Here is a 17,210-nt window from a genome sequence, read left to right as displayed (position 1 = left end):
TAAACTAAAAGTTATCAAACAAAATATAAATAAAATTTAAAGGAATACTGCCCTTAAATAGATGAGCACCCACAGCAAATAAAACAGGTTCTTAGGATTATACATAATGCGTGCAACGTGTAAAATCACATTAGAGTAGATGCAGTAATAAGTATTTCACACCTTTTAACTATACAGTTTTGTGTGCTGGAGAGATGGCTCAGTGATTAAGAACATTGGCTGTTCTTCCAGAGGTCCAGAGTTCAATTTCTAGCACCCACATGGCAGCTCACAATCATCTAAAACTGTATGGGACCTGATTCCCTCTTCTGGTGTGTAGTTATACAAGCAAACAAAACATTCATACACATATAATAAATAAATATCTTAAATCTAAATAATCTTGTAACAACTTCTACAGTAAATACCTATCACTTAAAAAGCTTACTTGTCTACATAACATGCATGAACAAGCACTGGTTAGTTATTAGAATGCAATCAAATAAACTATAGAATCCACAGCTAGTTTGTAAGGTATATCTTTATGACCATAAGTAGTCTTCAATTGTTCATACACAGAATAGGAAGTCTTTGACACTATTATGAATCAACACTTAGCAACTTTTCTATAGAAATTCTTCTTGTAAGAACTGTAACACTAGATCTGAGTCTTAAATTTCTAAGAAAAAACATTGATTGCTAGTAGCAATTTCATTTTAAAATTTCTGAGCTATGTAGGATTAGTCTACATTGTTTTCTAATATTGCTAAAATATTTTAATAACAATTGAGAGGTTAAGTGTCAGGTGATCAGAATAAATACACCATATTTACAAGCATTTTACAATACTTTTAAACCAACGTTTAAATTTTCCATGACTCTTTCAACATTTTTTTAAAATTCATATAAGATATTCATCTATTTGTGGCATCATATAGGTCTGTCTCTCCATCTGTCTATGTTTTTCATGAAGACTAGTACTGGTACATTTCTTTTTCCACCTCACATTAGTAGCTTTTCATAGGCCCATTACTATGCCATTTTTGTATTACTTTTTGGTCAGCTTTTATTGATCAGGTTTTAATACAATATAAGCTTTCTGTTGGAGAACAAGGGGACAAGTAATCAATGTGTATAATTTAATTTCAACTAAATTTCATTCTGTATGGTTGGGAAATTAATATCACTAAAATCTATTATTGTCACAATAAAAAATTACATTGGCAGCATGACATAATACTAAAATGTAAAACTGAGTTTTCTAAGAATAATGTACACATAGTTATTTCAAATCTTCTGCTTCATACCTCCAAAATAACCTGCTTCCATTCCAGGACCAGACTTGTTCAGGAACTTGCATCTTGCATGTGTGGACATCTTGAAATACCCTTTTTAAACAGGATATCCTGACAGCACCTCCCAACCCCCAATTGACTTGGTAGCTTGACTTTAGTACAAGCTCATATGGTTTGACTAAAATCATTGCATTATTTGGCAGTGGTTTCTTCTACGTGGCGCTTGAAGCTCATTGAAGCTCAAACAGCACAGGAAATGCAAATCATGCAAACCACCCTCATGATGGTAACGTACAGTGGCGTGATTGAACGGCAGTACGCACGGCTCGTGGGCCAACCACATGAAAGGAGCCATTTAAAGACCAGATGAGCGAAAGCTGGGATAAGTTAGAGAGTATGTGCAAGCTTCAAAGCTGAGAGAATAGCATCCTTATTTAAAATAGAAGTTTTATTATTACTTTTTATTAATAACACCTGTCCAAGTCCTTTAAATTGAAGGAAGTGATGGAGTTGCACTAAGTTGAACATACATTATACAGAGCTTTTACATGGGCCAATATTTCTCTTCTTTGCAGCCAGGTATGATACAGAAGCAGAACACTTTCTATGTCCTTTTTCACAGGATTTTATATGATTATTAACAATTATTGAAAAGTCTTCTTTTAGACAGACAGCTTTTTTAAAAAAGACTATCCAGCACTTGGCCACAGTATTATAATACCTAAAATGTCATATTCACCACCATATTTTAGTAAGATTAACTCCTCCAATAAAAACTAAAGTAGTATACACTTAGGAATTCTTCAACAAAAATCCTTAGGAGCAACACAGAACTTTCTACTCAAGGTTTCTTTGAATGAAACTAACAAAACAAATGGAGCAGGAAAAAATGGTTCAGAAAATTTTTATTTTCCTTTATGGAAATAACTATTTTTAGAAGTTTCTAGTTTACCATTAAAGAGATGTAATTATTAAAAATTATAACTAAATAATTCAAAAAAATATTCAATTTTATATTTGTTTATGGTTTTAAATTATTTTCTAAAGCCTTTTAAATATCTGTTATTTCATTGGCATACAATTTTGAAAGCTCCAGGAACTTCATTAAAGCACACTCTAATACCTACTACTTACAGCGAGGATATAAAAAAATGTGGAAGGGTTAGGTTTACACATCACGGACAGCTAGGGAAGGAGATGTGACTCAGTGGTGAGTTAGGGCATTTGCTGTTCTTGGAGAGGGCCTAGGTTTGATTCCTAGCACATGTAGGGCTCCTCACAACCAAGGTCATTCCAGTTCCAGGTGCTCACATGGGACAAATACATGCAGACAAAACACCCATACACATAAAATGCATTTTTCAATTTTTTTTTTAAATTTTAATTTATGTGCATTGGTGCTAATCCTTGTATCTAGGAATGAAAAAATAAACCGCTGGATTACTGTGTAAGACATAGAACTTCATTGTTAGAACCACTTTTTCTTTACCTCTTTGAATTTTCATTTGAAAGGAGAGTAATATAACCTGTGAGAAAATTGTGTGGTACTGAACAAATGTTAAAAATTACTAAGCAGAGAGTGGTGCTGCACACCTGTAATACCAGCTGAGTATAAGGATAGCCATGCTGTCCCCATCTGGAGCAGGGGGTGTAAAAAGGAGAATAAGGAGATGGAGAAAGGGGAGAGAAGTGTAATATTGTAGCAGTTATAAGGCAAATAGTATGTTACTCTGTTAGGCTTCTTAGATTCTTTACCTCATTCGGTTTAGTTTCATCTTCACAATAACACCAGAGTATGGGGTCATATTAACCCCATACTATTTTAAGTGACAAGAAAACTGAAATTCAGAAATTTTAGCACAAGTCTTATGGCTAATTAATGGCATTACTAAGAATACATTAAGATACAAGAAAATCTATGTATCTAAGAGTACATAGGAACAAGAAATTTATGATGATAGTAAATCATACTACTTCATAACCATTGACTGAGGGGTCTGTGCAACACTCAACTGTCTTATTTTTTTTTTTACAAATTTTAATTAAACATATTTTACATATACATTTATATTATTACATATATACAATACTATCTACAGCAAGAAGAACCACAAAACAATGAAGAATATTTATATATATATATATATGTTACATTCATAGAGTTTTGGCTCTTTGTATTTGTAATTTGGCAGCCTTGAAGAAAACATCTTTGCTATCTTGGTGAGATACATTGTTATAGAATATAAATTTAATATTAGTCTTTACACACATTATATGCATCTCCACTCTAATATTGTAGGCATACAACTCAATTATAACACAAGATTTACTTTCAATACTTTGAAAGTGTGATTGCAGGCTGCTTAGGATAAGTAAGTTATCCAAGTTAATTGTTAGTTGATCAACTCATAGTCTTATCAATTACTCTATTTTTGTGACAAGATTATACATCCTAGATGTAACAGATAGATATGATTCTATAGAAAAGTAAGATAAAATAGTTAGATAAGGTCTTTAAAAACCTCAGAGACGTACAGAATATGGCATTGAAAGATGTTTTTCTTATTTCAAAGACACATTTACAATAAGACAGGTTAACTCCTGGCACCCCCAGCCTACCTCAAAGAGGATAATGAGCATCAATGAACATCCTTATGGAGATGGCTTCAAATGTGGCAAACCAGTCACTGGACAAAATGTCCTCATTTCTACCACAGACACAGTTCTACCTGAAAAGGGGACAAGCTTGGACGCAGGCAAAGTCAACGGCCAAACTCTGCTGAGACAGGGTAAGCAAGTCCTCAATAGTTCCTGCCTCACAAATATGTCTGTCAGATACATTGGGCCAGAAAGCTGAAGATGATGCTCCAACATTAGAGAGAGTTTTGGGTGACTGTTCAGGCATCAAATCGTCTCTGTCATCTTCTCATTTGAGAAGCTGCTAACCTGCACTCCCTGTATACTCTTTTTTAAAGCAAACAGATATGAATACCCTACAAACTATAATGAAGTGGTTCTCTTGACTTTTCCTTCAGAAACACTTGAAAGATAGTTTAGATCGATGGTATTTTTGAACTAGTGCAGATAATCTACCGTGTCCACATCTTTCTAAATTTATTCTAATAATAGGCAATATCTAACCTGCTCATCAATCAGAGAGAGAGAGCAGTCTCCAAAGTGAACACTTAAAATTTTTACTGCTTGGGTTGCTAAGACCCTGAGACTAGATGGGCCATGGACCTAGGGAAAACTAAATACAATTGTTGTACTAAAGGAACGTAACACTAGAACAGTGGCTACCACCCTTCTGCTTCACTCATAGATCAATATCCTGCTCAGCCATTATCAGTTGTCCTCTGACATTTGTATGTTCACTGTGGCACACATGTGCCTGTACTCTCAGACACACAGACACACACACACAAAATAAATAAATAAATGGAAAAAATTAAAGCTCAATTTTAGCTATACAATTTAGTTATATTACAGAGCATAAGAATGGGAAGTAAGTAGTTAAATTATAGTGTTACAGAAAAAGTATTTGCCATCCATACTAACAAATACTGTTTTTTTCGGACCATAAGACACACTTTTCCTCCCAAAAGTGTGGGGGGGGGGGATTAGAGTGCACCTTATGGTCCAATTGCTGATTTTACTGTTTTTCTTGTTTCACTGCTCTAAAAACTGGGCACATCTTATGGTCAGGTGCATCTTATAGTCTGAAAAATACAGTATGTATTCTGTTTTACTACTGCTTAGTAGATATGGTTAAAGTCCATAAATAAGAGACGTGATTTTTTTTTTTTTTGGTCTTTTGTTTTTGTTTTTAAGTAATTTATTCAGATTAGATCTTAATTGTTATCCTCTCACTTGTATCTTCCCATTCTCCACTCCCTCCCTCTTTCAACCTATTCCCCTCCCCTAGGTCTGTGACAGAAGGGGACCTTCTACCCCACCATATGATCACAGCCTATCAGGTCTCATCCTGGTAGCCTTCTTATCCTTTCTCTGAGTACCACCAGGCCTCCCCACCAAGGAGAAGTGGTCAAATAGGAGGCAACAGAGTTTCATGTCAGAGTCAGCCCTGCTCGCCACACAACTGTGGAGAATGTGTTGTCCATTGGCTAGATCTGGACAGGGGTTCTAGGTTTACTGCATGCATTGCCCTTGGTTGGTACAGAGTTTGAGCAGAACCCCTGGGTCCAGATCAGCCAGCCTTGATAATCTTCTTGTAGGTTCCTAGGACCCTCTGGATCCTTCTATTTCCCAATTCTCCCATATTTCTTTTTGAAATAAAATATTAGTTCCTATTAGTAAAATAAATACTGTATTTATAGTATATCAACTATATATCTCAAACAAATATGGTATATCAACTTTTAAATAAATGATTAATTCAAAGCTCATCAATAATATCTTGGGTTAAATGAAATGTTTCGTTATTTTGAAAATAAATCTATGTCTGACAATAAATAAAACAAATTTTAAAATTCAACTGGCTACTTACTGAATGTAATAGGAAGAGGCAGCTTTCAACTTTGTCAGCTGTTGTCTTCTCCAAGCCAGGGAAAGTAATATGTAATATATAACCCATAATTTTACAGGTTCTCTTATTTGATTTTTGCTTTTAGTTTTAGTTAGTTTGCAATAGAACAAAATTTACAAGCTGACAATGTCTCATGTTTATGACAGTGTGAGTCTACAGATATGAGCAGTTTATAGAACAGAGCACACAGATCGACATGCTGAAACAGCACGTGGCGTGTATGTGTTTGCCAGTGTAGTGCCAAAGCAAAGGCCCAACGTCAGTGTGGAAAGTTTGCGACAGTTTCAGAGGCTTTCAGACATTGGTTTATTACAAGCTAGAAAAGCTACCAAGTAGCTGCAGCTATAAGAAAGCCTAGAGAACAGAGGACTAAAACGGAATTATCCCTTCAATCAAGTTGTCTTTCAGAAAACATCAGTGACTTAACTAGAAACATACAGCCTTAATCAACCTAGAAGAAATCTCAGGTATGAATATCTGACAGAGATTTGAAATCCTCCAGCTACACCATGCTTAATAAGGAAAGCATAAAAATTAGGTACTGAGAAGCCACAAGTTAAGTTTTTCAGATACTGTTACTGTAGAAGAGACTGCCTTACTTGAAAAAAAAATCAAACTAAAATTGCATCTAGAAGAGGAAGCAATGAGTTGAACTGACTTGGGAAATGAACACAAGTGGATTCAAAGGGAAAATTTAAAATTTTCCAGTTAACAGCACACTATTACATAGATTTATAAGGGTTTTCCTTATATTTCACTTTGAATGACTTATTTCTCTTCAAATCCCACATTACTGACTAATTAATCACTCCATACATTTGTCCTGAAATTATTTCAGATTATTTCGGTATTTCTTTCTAGTGTGTCACTGATTGTTTGCTGATGTCTCCTAGGTGCTGTGAAATCTGCTAACCTTAAATTCACTTTACAGATTTCTACTCTAAACAAGGAAGCCCCAAAAGTCACCTCTAGTTTTCAACAATTCAACCTCATTCTCTTTTCAAATGACAGCAGCTTGATTAGAAGAATTTTACAATTCTAAGCTACTGTCATCTTAATGCAAGAGAAAGCACATGATACCAGAAAGAGAGGCTGCAGTGATACAGCTACAACCTGATAACTCTTGAAAACTGGAAAAGCTGCACAAAGGAAGGAGAGGATTCTGTCTTAGAGGCTCTAAAAGGAACTTGGCCCCGGAGACATTGACTTTAGACTCCTGGTGTCCACCCCTATGAGAGAAAACTGCTAATATGGCATCTGTAGGTTAATAAAACTTTATTAATCACATTAGAGACGGTTTGACAATTAGTTACTAAAGAAATTTCTGGTATTCTTAGTAAGGCCAAAGATGAGCAATAGGTAATAATTTTAAAATTAAAACTTTTATGACACTGAAAACTTATGCTTTTGAATGAACACTGACACCTCAGACTTAACCAATGACTACTCTTTGGAATTTCAACCATGTTACTTCCAATCATTCCATCAGATTTAAAATAATCTTCCATGCAATAATTCAAAGAGAATAATAGCACTACAACAACTAGACATATACATATAGAAAAAATAGATAATAGAAAATGGACCAGGCAACACATGAAGTGGAACTGAGAATTAATGGAGAATTATATACAATAAGCATCTTTCTCCAACCCACCTATCGATCAAAGATCAGAACATAACCAAATACTCCAAAATCAAATTTCATCTGAATATTTAAACCACTCAGTGAAAATATGAATATAAAACAGTATTTCTGTGCTCTTATTTACTAACAAAAAAATTACTAATGAAAATCATCCAAACTAAAAGTTTCTTTAATTCATAAGAATATATAGCCCTTTGATAGAAAGAATGTTTTGTAGTTCTATGAATATCCCTTAAAGGCTACAAAACAAAAGGAAAGGAAATACCCAGGCAATGAAACAAAGATAATAGAATTACTGAGTTATATCGATACTTACAATCTCAAACTTATAAAAAATAAAATGTAGCAATGCATTTGATGATGCTGTTATTTATATTAAGCCTGAACAGCACAGTGTAGATCAGTATTTTCATCCCTGGTTGTAAATTAAAAATTCTTTCAGGGCACTTGAATTCATATTCTAAACTCAGTGCCGTGCTAGAGGAAGGGCTGTCCCTGGGGCAGCTAACACTGGGCTTCCACTGTTCCACCAGATAGGCAAGATACATATAATGGAGCATAATCTTTAACGTAGTCCATGACTTAAGAAATTACTTAGGTTTTATTCAAGTAACACTGGCATTAACGTTATATCTTATTTTTTAAGGTTTGCGGATTTTTAGAGATTCATAATAGCGGTAAAAATGGAATGCACAGAATTCAGTATAAACTAGGAATGGGATAAGAATAAACTACTCAGAGTTTAGATGTTACAGGGTTGGCCGTTTATTTCAAATTTACCCAAGGGTGCACGGGCATGCGCATGTGTACGCGCGTGCGCACGCACACAGACACACACACAGACACACACACACACACACATACACGAATACACATGCCAAAATAAACAGTTTTAATTATACTGGAATATTAACTATTAAACATTTATTGCCCTGCATGGTGTTAACATTTAACAATAATCCACTATTCAAATCAAAAGGGAAAGCTGACTTTTAACATTCTTACCATAAAAAAATTGGTGAAATAACAGATACATGAATGAGTTTGATTTTACAATAATGTATAAAGTAAGCAAATGTCCTACTATACCACATATATTCAAAACTTTCTTCTGACTTAGAAATGAATTTGAAAATTATCAATGGAAAGTAAGATGAAATATTCATGCTTAATAATCGGTACCAATAGGATAGAATATGACACAACTGAACAATTCCCAATTTCCGAACTATTTACAAATTAATCTTGGAAAAGAAAGAAAGAAAGAAAGAAAGAAAGAAAGAAAGGAAGGAAGGAAGGAAGAAAGAAAGAAACTCAAATTGTGTTTACCAAGGTGTGTATTCATTTCAAAAAAACTATTTTAGAATATTTATTTAAACATTCTAATATATTTGGCATTTAGGATCTTCATTTATCCCCCTTAGTTGATATCATATTCAGTTACATTCTTTTTATTTAAAATTAATGTGAGAAATTCCTTGATATTCAAACATTCACATAATTATTTTCCTGAGTCTTAAAAAAATACAAGAACTATTGTCTATCAGAAAGTCAGTTATTCTATCACATTTTTAAATGCTGTTTTTCCTTAAAAAGGCAACAGATACCATGAAATCTTTAGCTCCATGACAAATCTATATAGCTTTTCTTTTCTTACACAATTCAACTACCTTCCATCTTTCACACTTCCATATCAAGTGCCAATCAGCAATGTATCTTATAAAACAGGTGGTATCACACAATTATTTGGAAAAAGACAAGTGAAATACTCTTAATTCACTTATATACAGAATTACATAATTTACCACTGTTTTTACTATTACTAATCCCTATAAAAAGTTAACAGCTACAATTTGTCACATTTGAATGGGAAACTTGCTAATACAACTGATAAAAACACACTTCCACACATACACGCATAATATACACGCATTTCCATCTTCCCTAAGTGTGGAATGACCAAACATTTTATATACAAATGAATGTGTATATCAATTCACATGCACAAAAAAAAAAAATGGATAAAATCCTATTGCTCGTATTTCAGACCTACCACTATAATGAAAGGAAGATTACCAATTAGGGGAGACGTCCCAAGAAACAGAAACATTGCCTAAGTGGTTTAGAAAGCCTGACTCAAGTGAATGGTATCCAGGTAGTACCTAGAAGAAAACAGAGGCGTGCGGATGAAAAAGAAGGAATCACCTTCAGGAGAACTTGAGTTTCTAAACCACACTTTTAGTATTATGTCTCCTGCACAATGTTTTTATCAAATGTATATCTGGTATTCCAGGCTGGTAAGGAGGACTCTAATTTCTCTGTATGTCCTCTAAGTGCATCACAAGTTTAATCACTAATTTTCCATGTAGGATCTATACTATGTATGAACTCTACAGAAATACTTAATTCCTACCTTTCGAAGAGTGATAAAATTGAGAAGATAATACCAAATAATGAATCATTTACTGAGTGTATATGTATGTTAGCATAAACATTGTATTTAGATAGGAGAAAGGAGTTAGCATTGCACTTAATATTTAAAGGAAAGTTGAACTACATTTAGATGCATGGAGGCGTAACTAAAAATACTGCCAAAGCAAACTCATGAGCCAACATTAGTAAAAAAAATAATCTACAATTCATATTATATATGTTTAAATTATTGTAACCAATACAATATTTTCATTGTAAATTCCATGACACTGACTAAATTAATTTATACCTCAAACTATTTAATCAAAGACCACTAAAGTTCAGTTTGGCTTGGAGACAAGAAATTCCTAACCAGTGACTCACAACGACTTTCATTTGTCGTGTTAGTTGTTTCCCTATTTCCATCCCTCCTGTCACTGCTCTCACTCAGAAATCTCACTGCTACCTCAATGCTGAGAATCCAAAGATCATTTCTTCCATTACTGGTCTCCAACTCAGTTTATATCAACAGCTGTCCTGTCCAGGTTATCATGTTGACTATAGTGTTTCTGCCAACAAAAGTTAGTTTCCTTTTATGAAAGTCTCAATATTATGATTCATACTGAGTCTCAGCTTGACAAGACCCAGACTCACCATATCATTTTGCTTCATCAGCCAGGATCACTGATTGAATGAAAGGAGAAAGGGTTTTGAGTGGCAGCATTCATCTATGTCTACCTGCTTCCAGGCTGCAGAGACAAGGTGATCATGCTGGAATGAGCTACACCCACCAAACTGTAAGCTAAAAATAAATCCTTCCTAATTTAACTTTCTTTTGTCCTGTATTTGATTACAACAAAAAGAAAAAGTTATATAACCAACACTGCAATTTTTGTTTTGTTCTATTATACTCAAACCGTGTGGATTGAATGAGATGACTCTATTTCACGACTACAAACTCTATTCCAGATTCATGGTAGGAAATGTCCTCTGACACAGTAACAAGTTCAAAATGTGTATGATACCAAAATGCAGTAGTAGTAGTAGTAGTAGTAGTAGTAGTAGTAATAATAATAATAATAATAATAATAATAATAATAATAATAATAATAATAATAATAATAATAATGGGAAGGAAGAGGGAGGGAGCGAAGGAGGAAGATGAAATAATTTGGAGGCTTTTGTCAGAGCTACTGAAAAGAAAGTACTCTCTTTCAGGAAAGGTAAACTGGTACACTATAAACCAAGCCCTGGGAGTGACACATACTAAGTCTATTTTAGCATATTCCCCACACAGAGGAAAAGCAAGAAACCTAACAGCATCTCAGTATCACTGGATTCAACTTTAGCTGCTGGCAATCTCCTTTAAGACTTAAAAGCCCGAGCTGGGCGGCTGTGGTGATACATACCTTTAATGCCAACACTCAGGAGACAGATGCAGGTAGATCCTGGACTTCAAGGCCAGACTGTTCTACAGAGTGAGTTCCAGGACAGAAAAAAAAAGCGGGCGGGCGGGGTCCTGAGTCTTATAATCCCATGATTCTTAATGTTTCTGGTTTTGGGTTTATGTGATTTTGAATTAGGATTCTATCACATAAAACCAAAAGTCCTCTCACTTTCTCATACTTATTACCTAAATAATTCTTTTTTCAAAAATGATCTTTTTATTTTGAGACAGTATATCTCACTAAGTTATCCTAGCTTGCCTTGAACTTGCAGTCCTCCTGCCTCCACCTCCTAAATAGCTCAATTACAGAACTGGTTCCCCCACATTCTTAACTTTGATTCAACAACACACACATACATTGGACAAAGTCCACCCATCCTTAAAACTTGATCTCCTGTGACTCCTCTGTTTTTTTGTTGTTTGAGACATGGTTTCTCTGTGTGTCCTTGGCTGTCCTGGAGCTCACCTTGTTAACCAGGCTGGCCTCAAACTCAGAGATGAATACTGGGACTGAGGGCATGCGTGACCACCAGTTTGACTCTTTCTACACCAAACTATCTTCAGGCTAAGATGAATTTTATTTTTCAAACATTTCCTTACGTTTCTTGTATTACTTTCACTAGTGCTTTCTCTTCCTATGGCGTTCTTTTACCTCATCTCCGTGTATCAAAACCTTTAGCTTCCACTAAAGCAGTGGTTCTTACGCTTCCTAATGCTGGGACCCTCTAATACAGCTCTCATGTCGTGGCAACCACTAAACATACAGTTATATTCATTGCTACTACGTAACTGTAATTTTGCTACTGTTATAAATGATAATATGAATATCTGATATGCAGGATGGTCTTAGGCAACCACTGTGAAAGAGTTGTTCCACCCAAGGGGGTCAGGACACACAGGTGGAGAACTGATACTCTAAAGTCTACTATATATGACTCAGCAGAAAGAAAAGCACTTGTTGTGTATGCCTGACAATCTGACTTCAATACCCAAGCCCTGGAAGGTGAGATTCAACTCTCAAAAGTTGGTTTTCTAATCTCTGCACAGCTGTTGGTGTATACAGACACAATGTATGCATGCATACACAACAGCATACAAGTATGCACATACTCAAACACAAATAATGTTTTTAATTTTTTAAAATATTTTATTAAGGATCATTTAAAGATTTACCATTTGCCCAATGCTGAGCCAGATGTTGCAAATACAAAGGACTGAGAGACACAACAGTGACTAGTGTTATCTGTGACTAACTCAAAGAATGCCTGTCTAAAATCATTTTTCAAAACCTTAAACAATAGCAATAGCCAAACAAAATAACTTTTCTGGACCAAATTCTAATCTTTTGCTTATCCGCAGATTCTCTGAACTATAAATTAAAAGGCCACTGTTCATGGGTGGCCACTGTTAAAACCACAAATTTTTAAAATACAATTGTATAAAATTTTGTAAACTACCACAGCCAAATGTTAGAAAGCTCCTTGAGCTACAAATATTTTTCTAAAAATGTTTAATTTTAAATGGAAAATTATAAGAAATTATATTTTATTTATAAAAGCTATGCAATAGATGATAGTCATTTTTATAATATAATTAATATAACCCACAAAAATAAGTGAAAAACTACATATGGAATTTTTTACTCCTTCTCCCTGTGTCTATCCAAAAATGTAACAAGCTGCTTATCTAGTTAAACTTATGAAATTAGACAATGCTTTAAAAACAGTTAGTCCATGTTCTAGATAGTTCCTTGTTGGAAGTCCTTAAGATTCTTTCTGATTGAGTAAACATGGGGAATCTCAGTTGTACTTTACAAAGCACTGAGATGTTTTCAGAGATGAAGGGTGTTTTAGGAGACTGTATCACTATACTGTGCAAAATGAAAATCTCATCTAGACCCTTTCAAGCCTTCCTCAGTCTCTTGTGATGATCCTAGTCCTCAGTCTTCACACTTGGCTTACACATCATAACTGCAGCCAAATGTCTAAGGAGGAAGGCAGCTCTCTTCTCTCCTAATATAATATAAAAAGTGAATAAACTCTTTTGCAGAAAGCACTCCAGAAGATATCTACTTAACTCTAATATGCCACAGTACAAGAGACTGACCAATCCAAACTACAAGGAACTCATGAAATTTGAAGAAAAAAGATTGAGATCATCATGAAAACCTTAGAACCTGATATTTAGCCACCCCAAATAAAATTGTGATTCTTTTGAAAAGAAAGAAAGGCCAATAAGTGGTGACAATCAGTCTTTGCCACATTAGCTCACACAGACCCACAAATACAATTTTAAGCATGTGATGGGGGTGAAAAGATGACTTGAAAAAGCAATGATAATGTCAGTCCTCTCACAATAATACAAAAATAAAAATGAATGAGATTTCCATGATGTTAGCCTAAGGCACATTCTAGGAAAGTGGAAATGCCTGATCCTTGAATAAGTGAGTAACTCATGAGGAAAGGGGTTGCATATTCCTCAAGGCCCAGCATCAGAAACTTTCTCTGAAGTCTGTGAGGGTTTCATAAAGCAAAGTTTTCATGTAACCAGAGAGCTAGAATTACCAACTACCTTGAGGAAAATAACTTGAGTTTTTTTGTTGCATAATGAAATTGAAGCTCTAATCTGAACTATGATGTACTCCTTTTGCTGTTGAGATGAAACCAAAATAAAATGATTTGTTAAGCTGAAGAACTGATACTTGCAGTTAAATAATACTTAATAGTTAATAATAATTAGTTAACAATACTTAAATAATAACTGGGCAATAAGCTTATGACATGATAACACCATGTACAAAAGCAGAGAGAATGGCATATGCATCACATTCTAGGACTTTCTTCACATTATTATTTGCTTTCAGTAACTTTAAGAGTAGGTTATATCAATACTTTATTTTACTTTAAAATATTGATGATTTTATTTACTAAATTATAGAAACTAAGTAACAAGAAACCAAAACTTTTTCATGTCCTTGGAAATCCAGAAACCAAATTTAATGTTTTAAAATAGTTATTCTTGTGACTAAGATGATGACTAAAATTATGTCTGAGAATCTGAATTTTTATAGACAATACATAATTTTCATACACAAACCAGCTTTCTAAACCACTCTATTCAGTGCTAGGAAGAACATACATTCAAATCATAAGCTTCTGCCTTTCTTATGGCTGGTTCAAAGGGAAGCAGCCGATGAGTTGGCTTCTGAAACCAAGATACACACTACAGCTTGCAAAGTACCCTTTCTCCAACAACCTGTCGGTTCAGCTCCATTTATATCACCCAGGGACTCCTCACTACAAGTAAACCAGTCCAGTCATGCAGAGAGGAGTTCAGCAGATACGGGAGCCACTATCAGACAGTCCTCCACTATGTAACAACCAGGATAAATGTACGAGACAGGCTAATGGATGCAGGAGAGTGTGATCACAGTATATTTTATATGTTTACAAAATGTCAAATATAAGAAAGAAAACAAAAGACCTGCTCTCTCCCTAAAGTGTAACCAGTACTTTTTTCTCAAGTTTTTCTGTGTATTATAAAGTCCTTTCTATCTATCAAGTCCACAGTGAGAGAATTCTAGAGGACACTGATCAGGAAGCAGTGCCCTGATAGGACGTTAGAAGCAAAGTAGAGCCTCCATTACCTGTAGTGCTCGCTGCGAGGAACACTCTGTGAGAAGTACAAAGCTGCTGTCCGCGCTCGCCAATGCCATTTCTTTGCAGGAAGGGTGTAGAGGACACAGCCATCTAATTCTTCTTGGAGCAGATCTACCAGCTGTCGATGGGAGCCTCCGTAAAATGCCTCAATGATGAGAATACTCATTGGCCTGTTCGAACCTTCAGACTTAACAAAAATAAATGCTACATTTATATATGTTTTTTTTTCAACTGTATACACACAATTCTAATAAAAGTATACTTAAATTAAAAATCTGAGAAAACAAAAACATTGTTAATATGTAATTTTCAAAAAAATAAACACCCCTCAAGATTTGAGCTCAGCAATTAAAGGCATAAAACCAAAATGATAAATATAAGCACATCCTTTAAAAAAGAAATTAACCATTAACACTTATTTATAAGCTGAAATCATCAATCAATATCTTTATGGTATTTATGTTAATAAGAAATAAAGATGCCTTTATTTTCGTTATTTCTGTTGTCTTTGGCCCTAAGATTACTAAACATAAAATTATTTCCACGTTCTGTCCCTTGTTGGCTGGTTCAGTACTGAGCCTGGCTCAGTAAACTTTGATCCTGCTTGACCTAGAACTTTCTTAAATAGCCTTTGAACTGGTCATCGAAAGTTTGTACTTTTATAAGACAGGGTCTCATTACGTAGAGAAGTTGTGATGACTCTGCCTCAGCCTCATTTTTAATGGTCTTTTCTGCTCAGCAGCTCTCCTGCTATTTCATCTTTCAGCCTACTGGTTACCACTTCTCCAAATAAAATCCTATTTAAAAGAAAATGCATTTATAGCTAAAAGTTAAATATCTAGCATTAAAAATATCAGGACATAATTTCTTGAGCCATACTACACATACCTTGATCAAATAATTCCCCACTGTCTATTTTCAATATCCTACCCTCTTCTAGAGCACCAAAAACTTGTTTTAAAGGTGTATGACTGTGAGCCAGGAAGATTTCTATTGTTTTTACTAAACCATTAGGAGAATAAACTAGTTATGGTGGAGTTTATAAACTATGATAAAATTCCATTACAAACTACTAGTAGTTATCAAGCAATTTTTCATTTTAATAATATATTTGTCAATGTACTCAGTGAAATAAAATACATATAAATGTTGAAAACTTTATAAACATTTTAAATATGTTCTTTCCTGTGATAAAGGGGGAATATCATTCTGTACATGGATGCTATATTGCTAGAAAAATATTCCAGGTGTCTGAATTTTCTTTTATGAACTAAATATTACTCATTAAATAGTATATAGTTTTCAAAAATAATGTCACATAAATTCTTAGTCTCAATGACTCAGTGCTCTTTACTAATAAAACTGTGCCTCATTTTTCTTCAAAGTAAGGCCTACTTAACTTGTATTTCACAGCAAAAGTATCATATGGTTTTCAAATTAATGGCTAAACCAAAAAAAAAAAAAAAAAAAAAAAAAAAGAAATAGTTAATGTGTGAATCTCCCAATAAGCAAATGAAGATAACAAAGAGCAGTGTATGAGAGAATGTGTACATATGTGTGCACACATGTGTGTGCTGACACACGTACATCTGAAGAGAGAAAAAAAGGTTGGAAGCAAAGATATTAACTCACTTACATACAAAATAAGATTAAGTATTTACCAGAAAGAGACAAACTTGGCTGTTTACTTCCCAGATGTATGATATTGGTAAGTTACCTTACTCTGAAGGACTCATCTAAAACTTAAGATAAGGGTTCCAACCTTAGAGGCATGTTATAAAGATGAAATTAGATTACATGAGGAAGAGCAGCTAAACAAAGAAATAAGCTATATAGCCCATATCTAAAAAGAATGTGTATCACTGAATATACCAGAGTTTTAAATTCAGTATTTTTCAATCAAGGCCTCCTATTAAGGACAGGAAGGAAAAGTGCATGTGCAGCTGAGTTTAAAATCCAATCCATTTCTCATCAGCAGCTGGCATTTCAAATAACCATTCCAGAACTCTGCAGTCATGGAGGTAAGAAGGAAGCTTAGGGCTTAGCTATTCAGAATATGGGGTTCTCCCTCCTGCTTTTATAAGCCAGCACTCAGTGTATTCTCACACACATTTAATGCAATGATGGTAACAAAAACCTTGAAAATATTTGAGCAACCAATGAAAACAGTTTACAAAATTGTATCAAAGGTTTCAAGCAAAACAAGTTAAAAGCAGTTTACCAA

General features: G+C 34.4%; 1 protein-coding gene across 2 annotated transcripts in view; it reads right to left on the bottom strand.

The window, feature by feature from the left end:
- Positions 1 to 17,210, bottom strand: part of Gtdc1 (glycosyltransferase like domain containing 1) — a 299,932-nt gene that overhangs the window by 237,227 nt on the left and 45,495 nt on the right. The window contains exon 2 of one of the 2 annotated variants that reach the window (XM_051166637.1): positions 14,974 to 15,166. In XM_051166637.1, coding sequence (XP_051022594.1) covers positions 14,974 to 15,152 — 179 coding nt within the window. In that variant the 5' untranslated portion in view covers positions 15,153 to 15,166. Of the gene's footprint in view, positions 1 to 14,973; positions 15,167 to 17,210 lie in introns of those variants that run through there. The other variant, XM_051166638.1, reaches the window with a different exon arrangement.

This window comes from Acomys russatus, chromosome 24 (assembly GCF_903995435.1).
Source record: "Acomys russatus chromosome 24, mAcoRus1.1, whole genome shotgun sequence".
NCBI classification, from domain to species: domain Eukaryota; kingdom Metazoa; phylum Chordata; class Mammalia; order Rodentia; family Muridae; genus Acomys; species Acomys russatus.
The sequence above is the reverse complement of the archived record's forward strand: the minus strand, read 5'-3'. Positions and strand labels throughout refer to the sequence as shown.